This window comes from Octopus bimaculoides, chromosome 17, assembly GCF_001194135.2.
Source record: "Octopus bimaculoides isolate UCB-OBI-ISO-001 chromosome 17, ASM119413v2, whole genome shotgun sequence".
Classification (NCBI taxonomy): Eukaryota; Metazoa; Mollusca; class Cephalopoda; order Octopoda; family Octopodidae; genus Octopus; species Octopus bimaculoides.
In genome coordinates this window covers 36816916-36832038 of record NC_068997.1, presented here as the reverse complement: position 1 = coordinate 36832038, position 15123 = coordinate 36816916, and the positions used below count along the sequence as shown (strand labels likewise).

At 40.0% G+C, this 15123-nt stretch overlaps 1 protein-coding gene across 1 annotated transcript in view; it reads right to left on the bottom strand.

Moving 5' to 3' along the window:
- Positions 1-4954: 4954 nt before the first annotated feature.
- The window catches only part of LOC106873844 (cilia- and flagella-associated protein 52-like), a 55590-nt gene continuing 45421 nt past the window's right edge, over positions 4955-15123 (bottom strand). Inside the window, exon 3 of the mRNA XM_014921357.2 lies at positions 4955-5110. Coding sequence (XP_014776843.1) covers positions 4970-5110 — 141 coding nt within the window. The 3' untranslated portion in view covers positions 4955-4969. The remainder of the gene's footprint in view (positions 5111-15123) is intronic.

Here is a 15123-nt window from a genome sequence, read left to right as displayed (position 1 = left end):
CTTCATTCCTTGTCACACCCGGGCATCTCTGTGACAGTCAAACTTATTACAGTTCGTTTTTTTTTGGCCCAACATGCGGCGGTCGATCACTGCTTGGGCACGCTCTTGTTTGAAGTGCCAGAGTGCAAAAGTTCACCAGCACGTCCGTGCCCCACTTGGACAATTTCCATCCACCGAGGCCCGTTTCCGTCACGTCCACTTTGATTTGGTTGGACCATTGCCAGTGAGTCGTGGGTTCTCATATCTGTTAACATGTGTCGATCGGTTCTCCCACTGGCCAGAAGCCATTCCTATAGCTGATATTACTTCTGAGACTGTCGCTCAAGCCTTCGTGTCTGGCTGGATTTCTCGGTATGGTGTACCGTCCAGTGTGACCACAGATTGTGGCCGGCAATTTGAGGCCGTGCTTTTTCGTGAATTATCACGAATCTTGGGGGTGCATCGTATACGCACCACCAGCTACCATCCCGCTTCTAATGGGATGGTGGAGCGATTTCATAGGCAACTTAAGGCTGCCTTACGCACCTCGCCCAACCCGTAGTCTTGGGTTGAATTTCTTCCGGTCGTCCTCCTTGGATGCCGGACTGCGGTCAAAGCTGACCTGGGTTTCTCTGTGGCGGAGCTTCTTTATGGGACCACACTGGCGTTGCCTGGTACGATGGTGGTACCAGACTCATCACAACCACCTCATCCAGAGTCTTATGTTACTCGGTTGCGGGAGTATTTCTCCAATCTTCCAGCTATGGGTCCCAGACAACAGTCACCTCCCTCTCAAGTGCCAGCAGACATTGAGTCTTGGTCTCAAGTATTCGTTAGGGATGATTCTGTCAAAGGACCCCTTGTTCCTCCCTATAAAGGACCCCTTCGTGTGCTTTCTCGCACGCCAAAGTTTTTCCAGGTCGACGCTAATGGTCGTACAGAGGTTGTGTCTGTCGACCGTCTGCAAAAAGCGTACCTTGAAAAACCCTCAACTTCCGTGGACGACGTGCCCGTTTTTCAAACACCGCACACACCACTGTCAACATCTTTACCAATCCATACATCAACACCATCACAAGAACACACTCCGGAAATCACTCCACCTTCATCATTGCAACGAAACTCAAGTGATCCTTATGTCACTAGATCTGGCAGGACAGTGCATTGGCCAAAGAAACTGGCAAAGACTATTTATGTTTAACTTATTGTGTTTCATTGGACAATTTCAGTGCTTTCCTATTGAATATCTTCTTTCCTTTCAGGGAAAAAAAGAAAAAATCAGACTTTTACATCGCGTGATTCCAGTTTCCTGGACAGTTGTCATCACGGTTGTTTTGTCATTCTCAATTCTTTTGTACATGCATGCATGTATATCACAATTGTACATCACTTTTTTTGATTTTTCATTATATATATTTGTGCCACATCTTGTGGGTGTTTTTGGTAGCCATCTTGCCTCAGGCGTCCCTCCAAATTTTCTATTTTCGTGCTTTCGACACTCGAGGGGGAGCCATGTAGTGACGCCTAATAGCAGATGACATTTCCGGAAAGTTTATCCACGCATGCGCAGGGACTAGTTCCGGAAGGAATACAGGAAGAGTCTCATGCACATGCGTAGAGTTCGACATCCAAGCTTTCGCGCTTCTTTTCAGCCTCTTCGTTCACTGATCTCCGTCGAGCCTAGACATCCCACAGAGCTCTCTTACAACTCAGCACCAGAGCTTCACAAATAACCACGAACTTCATTGAAGGCGTCTCAGTAACCAAAGGCGACGAGCTACCGAACTCCCTTCACGCGTAAGCCGAATTCCACTGTAAATAAATATTGTTGTGTTGTTCAGAATCTGCGTTCCGTTGTTTCTTCAAGAAATTTAATGTACGGAAGCGGAGTACACCTAATGGTGTATAACCACTTCCCTACAAAACTCACGTGTATATATTTAGTATTATCTATTACCATTCTTTACTTCCTCCTTGGCTTCATGCTCTTGCTTCATGGAGCTGGGGTTATACCAAGTTAGTGGTCCCCGAGGCATATCATGCACAGAGTCAACCAGTCCACCAGTGCTCTCCATCACTGGTGATCTCATGCCAGACCGTCTGCATCCTCCCAGCTAACACTGAGCCTCTGGAGATCTCCCCCAATCACATCCAGCCATCTGGTACAGGACCTGCCATGAGGCGTTTTCCAGCCCACAGCTGCAGTGTTGAATGAGAGTAAGGCCCTGGTGGGATGATCTAGCAGGGAGATGGAGGACATGTCCATACCAGTGCATGCAACAGATAACTATGAAGTGGGAGGCTGTGGGCTGATGTATATGTGCATGCAGTTCTCTGTTGTTGGAAACATGATGATACCATCTCATGTTCTTGATGGTTCCCAGGGCTCTGCTGCTGAAACTGCAATCCTCTTTGCTAGGGTCTTTGAGAAGGGCCATGTTTCTGCTCCTTAGGGGAAAATGGAGAGGACTGATGCATTGTAGATGGAGAACATTTTCTGAGAGGTAGAGCAGAGGTGCCAGATGAACTTCCATAACAGTCTGGATATATAGTATGACTTCATCTCTCTCCTGTTCTTTGTTGGCCAGCAATGTTGAGACCACTATTATTGATAAGAAATGGTGGAAGTTAACTTTTATTTATTGTAATATATTATCCTTTCCTTCTTTTATTTAAATATAACAGACTAAATTATAACTACTTCCCCAATAGATGACTGAATATGTTGAATCTGTCTGCCTTGTTTAGTCAAAGAATTGATTTGCTGTTAGCCTAATGTACACTCCCATTTTCAATTTGTCCTTTCTTTTGATAATAAAGAACATGTTTAGCACACAGAGTTGACAATTTTAATTGGTTACTGGTCCAAGAGGAACCTTACCATCCCTAAGTGAATCAAATTATATATTTAATTATTCTCCACTTGAAAATTTCATATGCTACCATGAATCCATTTGGTGCATATCATCTAATAAACCTTTGATGGAGTACTACCTGACAAAGTAGAAATGTTATGTAAATACATTCTTGCATAATCTTATATAATCTTGCATGTTATTGCATGTCAAGTTGTATGATACCATGTTAATAAAAATAAATTTTTGTTACTGAAATACATGTCATAGAATTTTTCATTTGCTTCATCTTTATTACCGTATGTGTGTGTGTGTCTGTGTCTGTGCGCGCGCGCGCACACTCAACTGTGTGTGTCTATTACATATATTTATTCCTTAGCATATGTTCTAAAAATTTAAGTACATTTTAGAATTTATTTTTCATATATTTCTTTTTGTAAAATTTTTTTCTTGGAATCCAGTTCACATTTTTTTTGTATGTATGTTTTTGTATATTTGAAAATATTTTCTTAAGAGTTAATATTGTGAAAGTGAATTCAATCTCAACACTGTAAAGTATCGAATCATTGCTCTGCACACCATATTACCAAAAGTGATACACAGCTTGGGTGTTGACTTATGGATTACAATTGCCTACTTTTGTACTATGGCCCAGCTAAATGATAACAACAGCTATAGCAGTTCAACATGCCAACATTAAATCAGTCTCTCTCTCTACCTAAGGTAAAGTCAGTAATATGCAGTGCTTTTGCTATAGAGAATGAAATATTTTCACAAGGTTCAACACCTTACAGTTATGAATATACCACTATAATTAGCATCACCATCACACCACTCCACCATTAAACTTACCAATATTGTACTACAACCATCACAATACCAGTAAAGTAACAATAATAATACTACTATAGCTGCTGTAGTGAAACCTCTCTCTCCGGTATTTAATTACAAATGATAAAGCCTTCGGCCCGCTTGGACCCTTGTGTCCGCCACCCTGATTGGTTCTTATTTGCACGGCATTTATCTCCAGTTCTGTTTCGCACCAGGGTGCATACCATCCAATCGTGGCCTTCAGATAAGGTCATGTGAGAGAGAGTTTTTCTGCGTTTCCGGTGAGCCCTATTTCATCTATAAATAAGCCTGCTCCACTACGCCTGTTTGTCGCGACCACAGACCTTTTCACGTCTGGTTGTAGACCACACATGGAACACAGCTCCAGCCAGTTTCCAGCGATGACGTCATCACCACCAATCTACTGTCTACTACAATTCCATCGCCAGCACCACCACCAGAGTACACACCAACAACGACAGCGGTTTCATCTCTGCACTGTTCGAGTGGATTGTTTCCACCACAAAGATAACAGTCAGAACAACCGTGTGAGAATCTTCTGTACCAAGTAACCGGTCTACAGCGTCGACGCTCAACTTCACACACAGCATGTGACACCACAGCTCTGCTCTTTGGCCACAACTTCTTGTACAGACACTCAATCCCATGTGAACTCTTCCATGAACTGGTATTTCTCTAACTCTGTGTTTAGGACTCATATAGCCATTGTTACAGACACTCATTCTATGCTCTGTATTACTCACTCACATATATTGTACTCACACATATTGTATACACACTCTTGTACAAGAAGGCCTGACTTATGTATTGTGTTATTTATATATGCTGCATGCACGCACACAAAGACACACAGTTCACTATGTTAATAAACCTACTCTTTATATATATCTAACGGTTCTCTCACTCTCTTGTTCCTTTACTGGCACTGGCTTGAATCTCACACACGAGCTTTCATATGTCCTATTACATGTTTTGTGATCGACCGTGCGACACGTTTAAAGGAGCCATCTTCCATTCATTGCCATTTCCTTTGGTTCGCACGGTCGTATCCTACACTGCTATCTTGCCACAACTGCTACTGTCACAATAGTCATCACTATGCCCCTACAATCTCCATGACAACACTAGCTAAAAAAACACAGCTTTAACCATCAGCACCTCACAGTAACCCAGACCACACTATTACAACCAGTCCTTTGCCATGAATTTCTTTTTTTCTAGTTAGATGCTATCTAGCAGGCCACTAATTCTCTTAATGAGCTGTGATTGATAAGAAATACTGTTTACTTGCCGTCATCTTGTCCTCCCAAAGACAACAGAAATAGGTCATTTGGAGAGATGTCAAGGGCTTGCACCTTTACTTTATGTAGTGTGAAACGACAGTAAATGTCTTTCTTCTCATAATCCCAAACAATAATATCCGCCTGCAAGAAATAAAATGGTTAACATTAAGTGTTTCATCAACAGGGTTAATATCAGTATTTAATTTTCATATATTTTTCAATCTACATTTCTGCATTTATGGCTTTATGGCTTACTTTGTATTTTTCACATTTTTCAAATATTTTTTCTTCATATATATGTATTTTTACGCTATTCATTCAATTCAGTTTATACATCATCATCATTGTTTAACGTCCATTTTCATGTTGGCATAGGTTGGACAGTTTGACTGAGGTCTGGAAAGCCAGCAGCTGCACCAGGTTCTGATCTGATCTGGCAATGTTTCTTCAGCTGGATGCCCTTCCTAACGCCAACCACTCTGAGAGTGAAGTGGGTGCTTTTTACCTGCCACCAGCATAGCAGCCAGTCGGGGGCACTGGCATCAATCACGTTCAGATAGTGCTTTTTACGTGCCATCAGCACAGGAGCCAGTTAGGGGGTACTGGCATTGACCACATTCGGATGGTGCTTTTTACGTGTCACCAGCAAGGGAGTCAGTCAAGGGGCATCAACCACGTTTGAATGGTGCTTTTTACATGCCACTGGCACGGGAGCCAGGGGGCACCAGCATCAATCACGTTCGGATAGTGCTTTTTACATGTCACCAGTACAGAAGTCAGTCAGGGAGCACTGGCATCAACCACATTCGGATGGTACTTTTTACATGCCAATGGCATGGGAACCAGTCAGGCAGACGTGGTATCGACCACGTTCGGAAGGTGCTTTTTATGTGCCAGGGCACTGGCATCGACCACATTCAGATGGTGTATCTTATGCGCCACTGGCAAGGGAGCCAGTCAGGGAGCACTGGCCACAGCTATGACTTTGGTTTTACTTGACTCAACAGGTATTCTCAAGCATATCATATTGCCCAACATATCAAGGGTACTTTTAAATGGGCTGGACATGCAACACTGGCACAGGCCGTAGCTGTGATCTCACTTTAGTTGCCAGGCCTTCTCAACTGCTGCATATCTCCAAAGGTCTTGATCTCCTGTCATTGCCTCTGTGAGGCCCAATGTTTGAAGGTCATGCTTCATCACCTCATCCCATGTCTTCTACAGGTTCCTTCCACAGTTAGGGTGTGGCACTTCCTCATATAGCTGTCCTCATCCATACATAACACATGATCATATCAGCGCAGTCGTCCCTCTTGCACACCACATTTGATGCTTCTTATGTCCAACTTTTCTCCCAGAGTGCTTACACTCTGTCATGTATGCACACTGACATTACACATCCATTCTCTTTCCTGAATCACTCTTATATCGCCTATCTTACCCCTCTCCATACTGGTATTTTCCATCATCTGTATCCTCACCCTTGCCCATCACTCACTACATTAACCTCTACTTCCACCTGTTTACTCCCCACTCACACTCCTATGAAAGCAACTACACACTCTCCCATCCCTTCCCATGACTTACTATCTGTATCCTCTCTGATGCCCACCTTCTTTCTCCATGAGAGTTTGCTCTAGCACTCTATCATTACCTTCCTCTTATATCTGCCAGCTATGTATCTCCTCTATAGCAAGACACGTATACTAGTCTCTCTATCATATTTTAGCCTTCCAACACCTAGTATAAAGCCACTCGTGTCCACCTTCTCCCAATACTTTCTCTTAGTAGTAGTAGCTTTTTTCCTTTGCAAGCTACATGGCAGCTTCACTAGTGCTAGTGGCACAAAAAAGCACACACTGTACCCTCTGTAAAGTCGTTGGCATTAGAAAGGCTTCCTGCCATAGAAACCATGCCAAAGATGATATTGGAACTCAACACAGACCTGCAGTTTGTCAGTTCCTTGCCAAGTTATCCAACCCATGCCAGCACAGAATGCAGATGTTAAATGATAATGATGATGATATATGTATATGCATAATTGTATATGTGTCTGTGTGTATCTTTGTCTTGACATCATGTGATGATTGTAAACAAGCGTGGTTCATTTCCAGTCCTTCATGATAACTATGTCTACCAATTGGCTAATACTATACCTTGGAAACAAAGTTGGCAGTATAAAGGGCATCTGGCTGTAGAAATTCTGCCTTAACAAATTCTGTCTGACCCTTGCAAGCATGGAAAAGTGGATGTTAAACAATATTGATGATGCATATTGTAGTGTTAAATTATCAAACGTTACCAGCATTGCCTTACTGGCACGTGAAAAAACATTCAAACGAGACCGTTGCCAGTGCTACTGGACTGGCTGTGCAGGTGGCATGTAAAAAACACCACTTGAGCGTGGCCGTTGCCAGTACCACATGACTGACCCTTGTGCCAGTGGCACGTAAAAGCACCCACTACACTCTCGGAGTGGTTGGCATTAGGTAGGGCATCCAGCTGTAGAAACTCCGCCAGATCAGATTGGAGTCTGGTGTAGCCGTCTGGTTCACCAGTCCTCAGTCAAATCGTCCAACCCATGCTAGCATGAAAAGCGGACGTTAAACGATGATGATGATGATGATGATGATGACTTAGAAGGTACCCCTATAATACACACACATATGGACATACATGTATGCATGCATGTATAGTTTAGCAGTTTTTAAAACTACATGGATAATATATTAGTCAATCAAATCCCAACACTTCCAGATGTTTCGATTTTCTTTATTTTTGTTTTTCCACAACTATTTTCATGGTTTAAAATAATCTTCACATAAATGTTTTTCCCAGCAAAGTGGTATTGTGGTATAGTTAAGGAAGAAAATTTTTTAAATACTTTCAAAATTAAACAGTATTTGAGTGAAAGTTATTTTTAGATAAAATTGAATTCAAATTAATATTATTGTCAATTCAGAGCTGCTTTTAAGGATAAATTCTTTATCTTTCTTTTAACTTCACTTGAATCATAATGCTCATAAAATGGAATTTGTTTTTTTCAGCATGTTTTGAAATAATAACTAGTGAGATCTATTTGACTTAAGGATCCCTAATTTGTTGCTGGTGTACTTGCATGCACTCTGATAATGAATTCCCAGCCTGGATTATATATTTCTTCATAGTTCAGGAATTTGATACTGAAAATTAGATATCTGCTTTTACAGTTTAATATTTGCATCTGTAAAGATTTTTCTTCTGGTCTTTCAAATTGATATAATGATCAGCATGTTTAAATTGACATATACCACAATGATTGTTCTTGCACTTAGATTTTGTGAGGTTTTTATTGTTTAGATCAAAATTTGCATGTCAATAATTGCTTCAAGATTTTTGATTGTCATTTGTTTTGAACAAGCATTCTATCAGTAATTAAGTTCTTTAATTTATTATTTCGTCTCATAATTTGCAAGTTTAATTTGGCAATGTTAAAAACATTCTGATTATGTAGATTACATGTCATTATAAAAGACACTATATCCTGGTTTTGTGATCCTGGTTTTATCATTTTGAATAATAGTGGCATGATTTGTGTCTGTGTCTTTGTTCTTTGTAATTTATTAGCATTGTGATGTTAGTGTTATTTTTATTCAGCATTATGTTGAGAAATTGTATGCTCGTTATTTTAGTAAATTTCAAGGTTTAGAGTAAATTATTCAGAATGCTGAATTCTTCTAAAGCATTTACAGATTTTGTTCATATTAGAAGCCATCGAGAAATCTCTTCCATGAGTCCCCTGTATTCTTCTGTTTTCTTTTGGCCTTTCAAAGTTGATATAATGATCAGCATGTTTAAATTGACATATACCACAATGATTGTTCTTAAAATTAGATTTTGTGAGGTTTTTATTGTTTAGATCAAAATTTGCATATCAATAATTGTTTCAAGATTTTTGATTGTCTAAAATCAGTACCATAATTTTCTTCTATATCTTGGTAGAGTTTTCATTCTAAGTATCCCATTACAGAGCATATACTGGAGTGAACTTGCTTCCCATGGCTGTGCCTCTAATTTGTAGATAGTTTTTAGCATTAATAGAGAATGTATTATTCTTACAAGACTGACACTATCTAATATCAAGTTGATGGTAAGTCTACTAGGAATTGTTTCTATGTTTTATCAACTCAATACTTGATTGCCATCATTCCAAAATTATGTGGAATATTTATGTAAAACTTACTACATCAAATTAACCAACAAAATCAGTTCTATTGATTTAGGTAAATGAAGTAGGAAATCAATGCCATTCTGAATGATATGGTGGTTTCAAGATGATATCAATGAAATTGCTTAGATGAGAATAGTATGGCAGACAAGCTGTGAAATGTCTGAGTTTTAGGTCTTTTGGCAGTATCAATATTACATATTCACCACTTTGTTCTTTCACTGCATTTTAATTTCCTTTTATTTATATATTTTTGGTAGACCATAGAAATTACTAGGATTTGCTTCAAAATTGATAAGACAAACACTTTTGTTAATGATATGTGAATTAGAGTTTTTCAAAAGTCAGATTATCAAGCTGCCTCATTATGTAATGATCTGTATTTTCAGGTATTTCTGATTAAAAGGTGGTGCCCCTCAACTGTTCTTCAGCCAAATTCTGATAACATTCAGCATCTATTGTAATAATGGTACCACTTTTATCTCTCTGTTTCATGACTATTGTTTCATTGTTTAGAGACACTTAAGTGCAGATATTTCCGATTTTGTAATTTTTTTTTCTTTTTTCACATTGCCATTATGTTCAAGAGATGGATTTGGATAAGAAACCATTGTATTGCTCAAGATGAGTATTTCTTCCTTTCAGTGGAGAGAATTTAGATTTGTTCTTTATCAGGGATTCATTAACTTCACCATCTTTGTTCATGAAAAACTACCAATCATAGATTTCAACAAAATTTTTGAATATCCTCCCATAATTATTGATGGCTGACTCATCATCATCATTATCATCATTTAACATCCGCCTTCCATGCTAGCATGGGTGGGACAGTTTTACTATAGCCTGACTATTTTGGCAGGATTTTTACAGCTGGATTCCCTTCCTAACACCAACCACACAGCAGAGTGGACTTAGTGCTTTATACGTGATACAAGAATAGGTGAAGTCAGTAGTACTTTTTACACGGCACAAGCACAGGCAAGGTCAGTTTCGGTAAGGTTTTTACAGCTGGTTGCCCTTCCGAACACTAACCAATTTACAGTGTGGACTGGGTGCCTTTAAGTAGCACCTGCACTGACAGGGTCACCAAGTACTTGCAAGACAAAAAAGAAACTTTCAAAAGGTGAGGGGCATTGGAGGAGGTGATCTTGTGTTGGATGATGAAAGGTTATAGTGAGACGGAGAGACAGAAACAGGTGTCTTGCTGTAGAGGAAGTTCAAGGTTACCTGGCTGGAGAGAGAGAAATCAGGAATGAAGACAGAAGCAGGTGCACTGCTGCAAAGGAAATACATGATTACCCAACCTGAGGGAAGTGCAGGAGAAGAGAAAGAGTGGGAGACAGCAGGATAGAGATGGCGGCAAAATGTCGGGCATACTCACAAGGAACAGGGACTGTTGGTGTAAGTCCACACACACACACACATACATACATGCAAAGTTTATAGGCTGATCAAAATACGCTCATGGAAGATGACCAAATGAGGTTTATTTTTCAACATAGTCCTCCTTGCTCTCCACACACATCTTCCATCAGTATTACAGTGCCTGGATCCCATTGGTGGTTTTCACCCTGTTAGTAAAAAAATTCATCAACAGCAGATATGATGTCATCATCACTGTGATACTGGTTCCCAGCTAAGTGCTTTTTATCATGTTGTGGAACAGATGATAGTCAGATGGGGACAAATCAGGAGAATAGGGAGGATGATCAACTAGTTCAAAGCCACAATCATGCACAGCAGCCATTGAAATCAAGGACTTGTGCACTGGAGCACTGTCCTGATGAAACAAGATCCCTTTCATAGTTTTCTTGAGCATTTGAAAATTTTTCATCAGTGCCTCAGCAAGTTGGCATAGTACTCTCCATTGATGATGTGGCCCTTTTGAAGATAGTCAATAAACACAATGCCTTTTTCATCCCAAAATACTGAGGCCATCACCTTCCCTGAAGATGAAATGACCTTGGCCTTCTTTGGAGCAGGTGAGGAAGGGTGTTTCCACTGCATGAATTGTCTCTTTGTTTCTGGCTCAAAGTGATCAATCCAACACTCATCCTGGGTTAAGAAACTTTCAAGGAAACTAGCTGGATCTGCCTCAAACAATGTCAAGATTTTCCTGGTACTCTTTTGATCAGATGTCAGAAAACATGGCACCCACCAAGCAAAAAATGTTCATCATGCTAAGTCCATTGTGCAGAATATTCTCAACTCTCTTACAGGATATGCTAATAGCATTGGCTATTTGATTTATAGTCAATCACCTGCCATCCATCAGCATGTGATGAATACGATCAATGTTTCCTTTGGTAGTGTCAGTTGCAGGACATCCAGACATTGAGTTACCTTCAAGATTCTCCCTTCCCCTCCTAAATTCAACAGACCACTTTTGCACTGTTGATAAAGCTGGAGTGTCATCTCCTAATGTAGCAACCATGTCAGTATGAATATCCTCACAAGTGCTTGATAGCACCAAGATACCAAATTTTCAAGAGAAGTCACAGCTAGTTAGTTTTGAAGTCTCCTTTGAACAGTCTAAGGAAAAGAAAGAAATGAAGCAGTTATCAATAAGAAGAGCTGAAATTAATGCATATAAGATTTCACAGCTCTAGCATTACCTCTTCATAGTCAGCCTATGAACTTTCAGTCCACCTTTGTATAATGCATTTACTAATGGAGCATTTAAGGGAACAAATAAACCTAATGGAAAGTTTAATGGAGAAACCAGGCTCATGATCCTTCAGTGTGATGGGGGTGGTCTAAAGGAGTTCTATCTGATAATGTAATCGAAGGCCTTCCATCAGCTTACAGTGCAGGTTATTGATATCCTTAAGAGCATTCCAGTTAGCTTCTTTTATCTTTTACCTCTTACTCGTTTCACTCAAGAGACTGTGTTCATGCTGGGGCACAACTTCAAAGAATTTTTAATCAAATAAAGTGACTCCAGTACTTTTTTTTTAAGCCCAATACTTATTCTATCGCTAACTTTTGCCAAACCACTAAGTTAGGGGGATGTAAACACAATAACACAGGTTGTCAAGCAGTGATGTAGGACAAACACACACATATATATAGTAGATGACACTTGCCCTAGGTGTCATGTAGTGGGACTGAGCTCAGAACCATATGGATGGGAAGCTAGTTTCTCATCAAACAGCCACACCTGCACCTATAGCATGTCTATAGTTCCTACTTAATTCCTTAGTTATGAAGTTGGTGTACATATTAATCAAAAAGATATATAACTTGTCAGGTTTTTTTTTTTTTTCAGAAAAACACACAAGTGGGAATTTTTTGTCCTGAAAATAATCCTAGAGAGGTCTCTTTGGAAGGGAATTGCTTTATTCAAGAATTTCATATTCCTGATCATTTGCAGAAGATCCATTTCAAATTTAACCAGTGAGGGGTTAGGATTATATCTCTGGGATAATCAATCATATGGACTAATATAGGATACAAACAGAATATAAGCCTACCAGTAGATGAAAATTGTCTGGTCTCTCAACTATGTTCATTGGATGGAATTTGTTTATACTATAATGTGGTATATAAATGTCTGGTCATGATTCCATGTTCCCACTACGCTAAGGTCAACATTGGAGACGAGCTACCTGGTCCATCTGAGCTCATTTTCAAATAGGTCATCCAAACTATCTACTTCCCTAGCTACCTGAATACACCACCTCAAGGCCCATGGCATACCTTACACCTTATCCAGGTTTGTGGGAGTACCCTATATGACACTAACCATTGCATGTGTAAATTATGTTGCCATATGTGTAAATTGTGTCACAATTTTATGCTAAAATAATACGTTTCTCAATAGGTTCTCTGGTGTAATCTTTTCTAGCACACATAAGTGTCACTGTACATTTGCCCATTAAGTAAAATCATTATAATTTCTCCCTCATGGCCAAATCTCTCCTCATTATCTAAATATCAAAATATTATAATTTCTTGTAGTGCCTTAACATAATTTCCTCCTCTACCATTCCAACTCACCTTCCAAAATACTTATCTCTCCTCACCTTTCCTTCCCTTTCTGTGAACAAGCTCTTTGACCACCTGTGAGATTTGCTTTCAGCAAACTGGCTTTTATCCTGCCTTATCTCTTCTTTTTATCCTGTGTTTTGGGGTCATTCTTCTTCTTATTTTGTCTTTTAATTATTCCCCTCTTCTTACTATCTTGATCAAATTTGTCTCTCCCTTCAACCTTTTATTTTTGCAAACACTACTAAACAACTTACATTTGCCAATCTTCTCTTGAAAATGGAAGTAATAATTCGTCTGACTGGTCACAGGCTGCATACCTGTGATGTCTTGCATATGATTATTAATTAACTGAAACTATCAGTCAAGATAAAACACTATATAATTTCTTTATAATCACCAACATTATCATCATTTAAAGTCCATGTTCCATGTTGGCACGAGATGGATGGTTTCACAGCAACCTTTGCATACAAGGATTACATTGACCTCCAATGTCTGCTTTGGTATGGTTTTTATGGCTGGATACCCTCCCTAATGCCAACCACTTTACAGCATTGTCTGGATGCTTTTTTTTTTCTTGCACTATTGAAGTCACAATGCAGTTTGCAAGACAAGTCCTTGAATAGGTGAGGGGATCAGCTCTATGCTAGGGAACAAGGTGGTTACTATGAGTGGGTGGAAGAAGCACAGCATGTTCCTGCAGAGGGATCTCCATGGTTACTCCCATTTAGTATAGAAAAAAGCTAGTGAGAGAGAAAACGATTAGTAGGAGCTGCAAGACATAGACGACGGTGATAAAGTACCCAGGTAACCCCTCAAAGTACAAGCAGAGTAGAAGTGAGTGGGTGGGTGGATGGGTGGTTTGTAAGATTATATGGGAAGATGACTGAGAAGTAAGTGAGAGCAGACTGGCAAAATAGGTAGGGTTGAAAGGACGATGAGACAAGAGTTATGAACTGGGGATAACAGAGGGATGTAGAAGAGTGAGGGGGGACAGCAAGTAGCAGGAGTAGTAAAGATGATGCAGTTGCTGATGAAGAAAGGACAAAAAAGAGAGGATGAGGAAGACATAGTGCATGAGGGAAGGAAGTCACTATAATGAGTGGAGAGCCCAAAATATAGCACTTCTAGAACTCAGTTTTGTTGAGGAGGGCAAGACTTTTTAATAACCTCATATGGCCAGAGATCCTCGTCCTTTGTCATCTCATCCATCAGGCTCAATGTCCTGCGATCAGCTTTCACCACTTCATATCAAGTTTTCCTCTTCTGCAGGTTCCAACCACATTACGTGAAGAGCACTTCATTATGCAGCAGTCCTCCTCATTCATATGCAGCACATGACCATACTATCTCAGTCTTCTTTCTTAAACACAACATTTGATTCCTCTTTATACCAAGTTTTTTACTCAGTACCTTGGTACTAATTCCTTCACACACACACTCATATTCCACATCCAATATGCTCAAGTATGCTCGGATAGGTGTGGAATGTCAGTGTACATGTACAGAAAAGCAGAATGTGCTTAGAGAAAGATTGGACATAAGAGGTGGCAGATGTGGTGTGCAGGAGAGAAGACTGCACTAATATGGTCGTGTGATGCAGATGGATGAGAACAGAGGTGCTGATTGCTAGATATGGAGGGAACATATGGAAGAGGTGTAGACCTAGGAAAATATGGGACAAGGTAGTGAAGACTGACTGCAAGATGTTGAGCTTCTCAGAGGAGATGATGGGAGACAGATGAATGGTGTTATTCTGTAAAGACCCATCCATTTCAGCAGAATTGAGGTTTTGTCAAGCCTTCCTCCACAACTCATTTTCTGACATCCACTCTTTCATCAGTCTTCTATGTTACCCTGTTTCCTTCAGTGAACTGATATCCTCTGCTTCCAACACATTCCCTATTCCTAATCATGTCACACTTTTTTCACTCAATGCACTTGCCTACACAGCCAC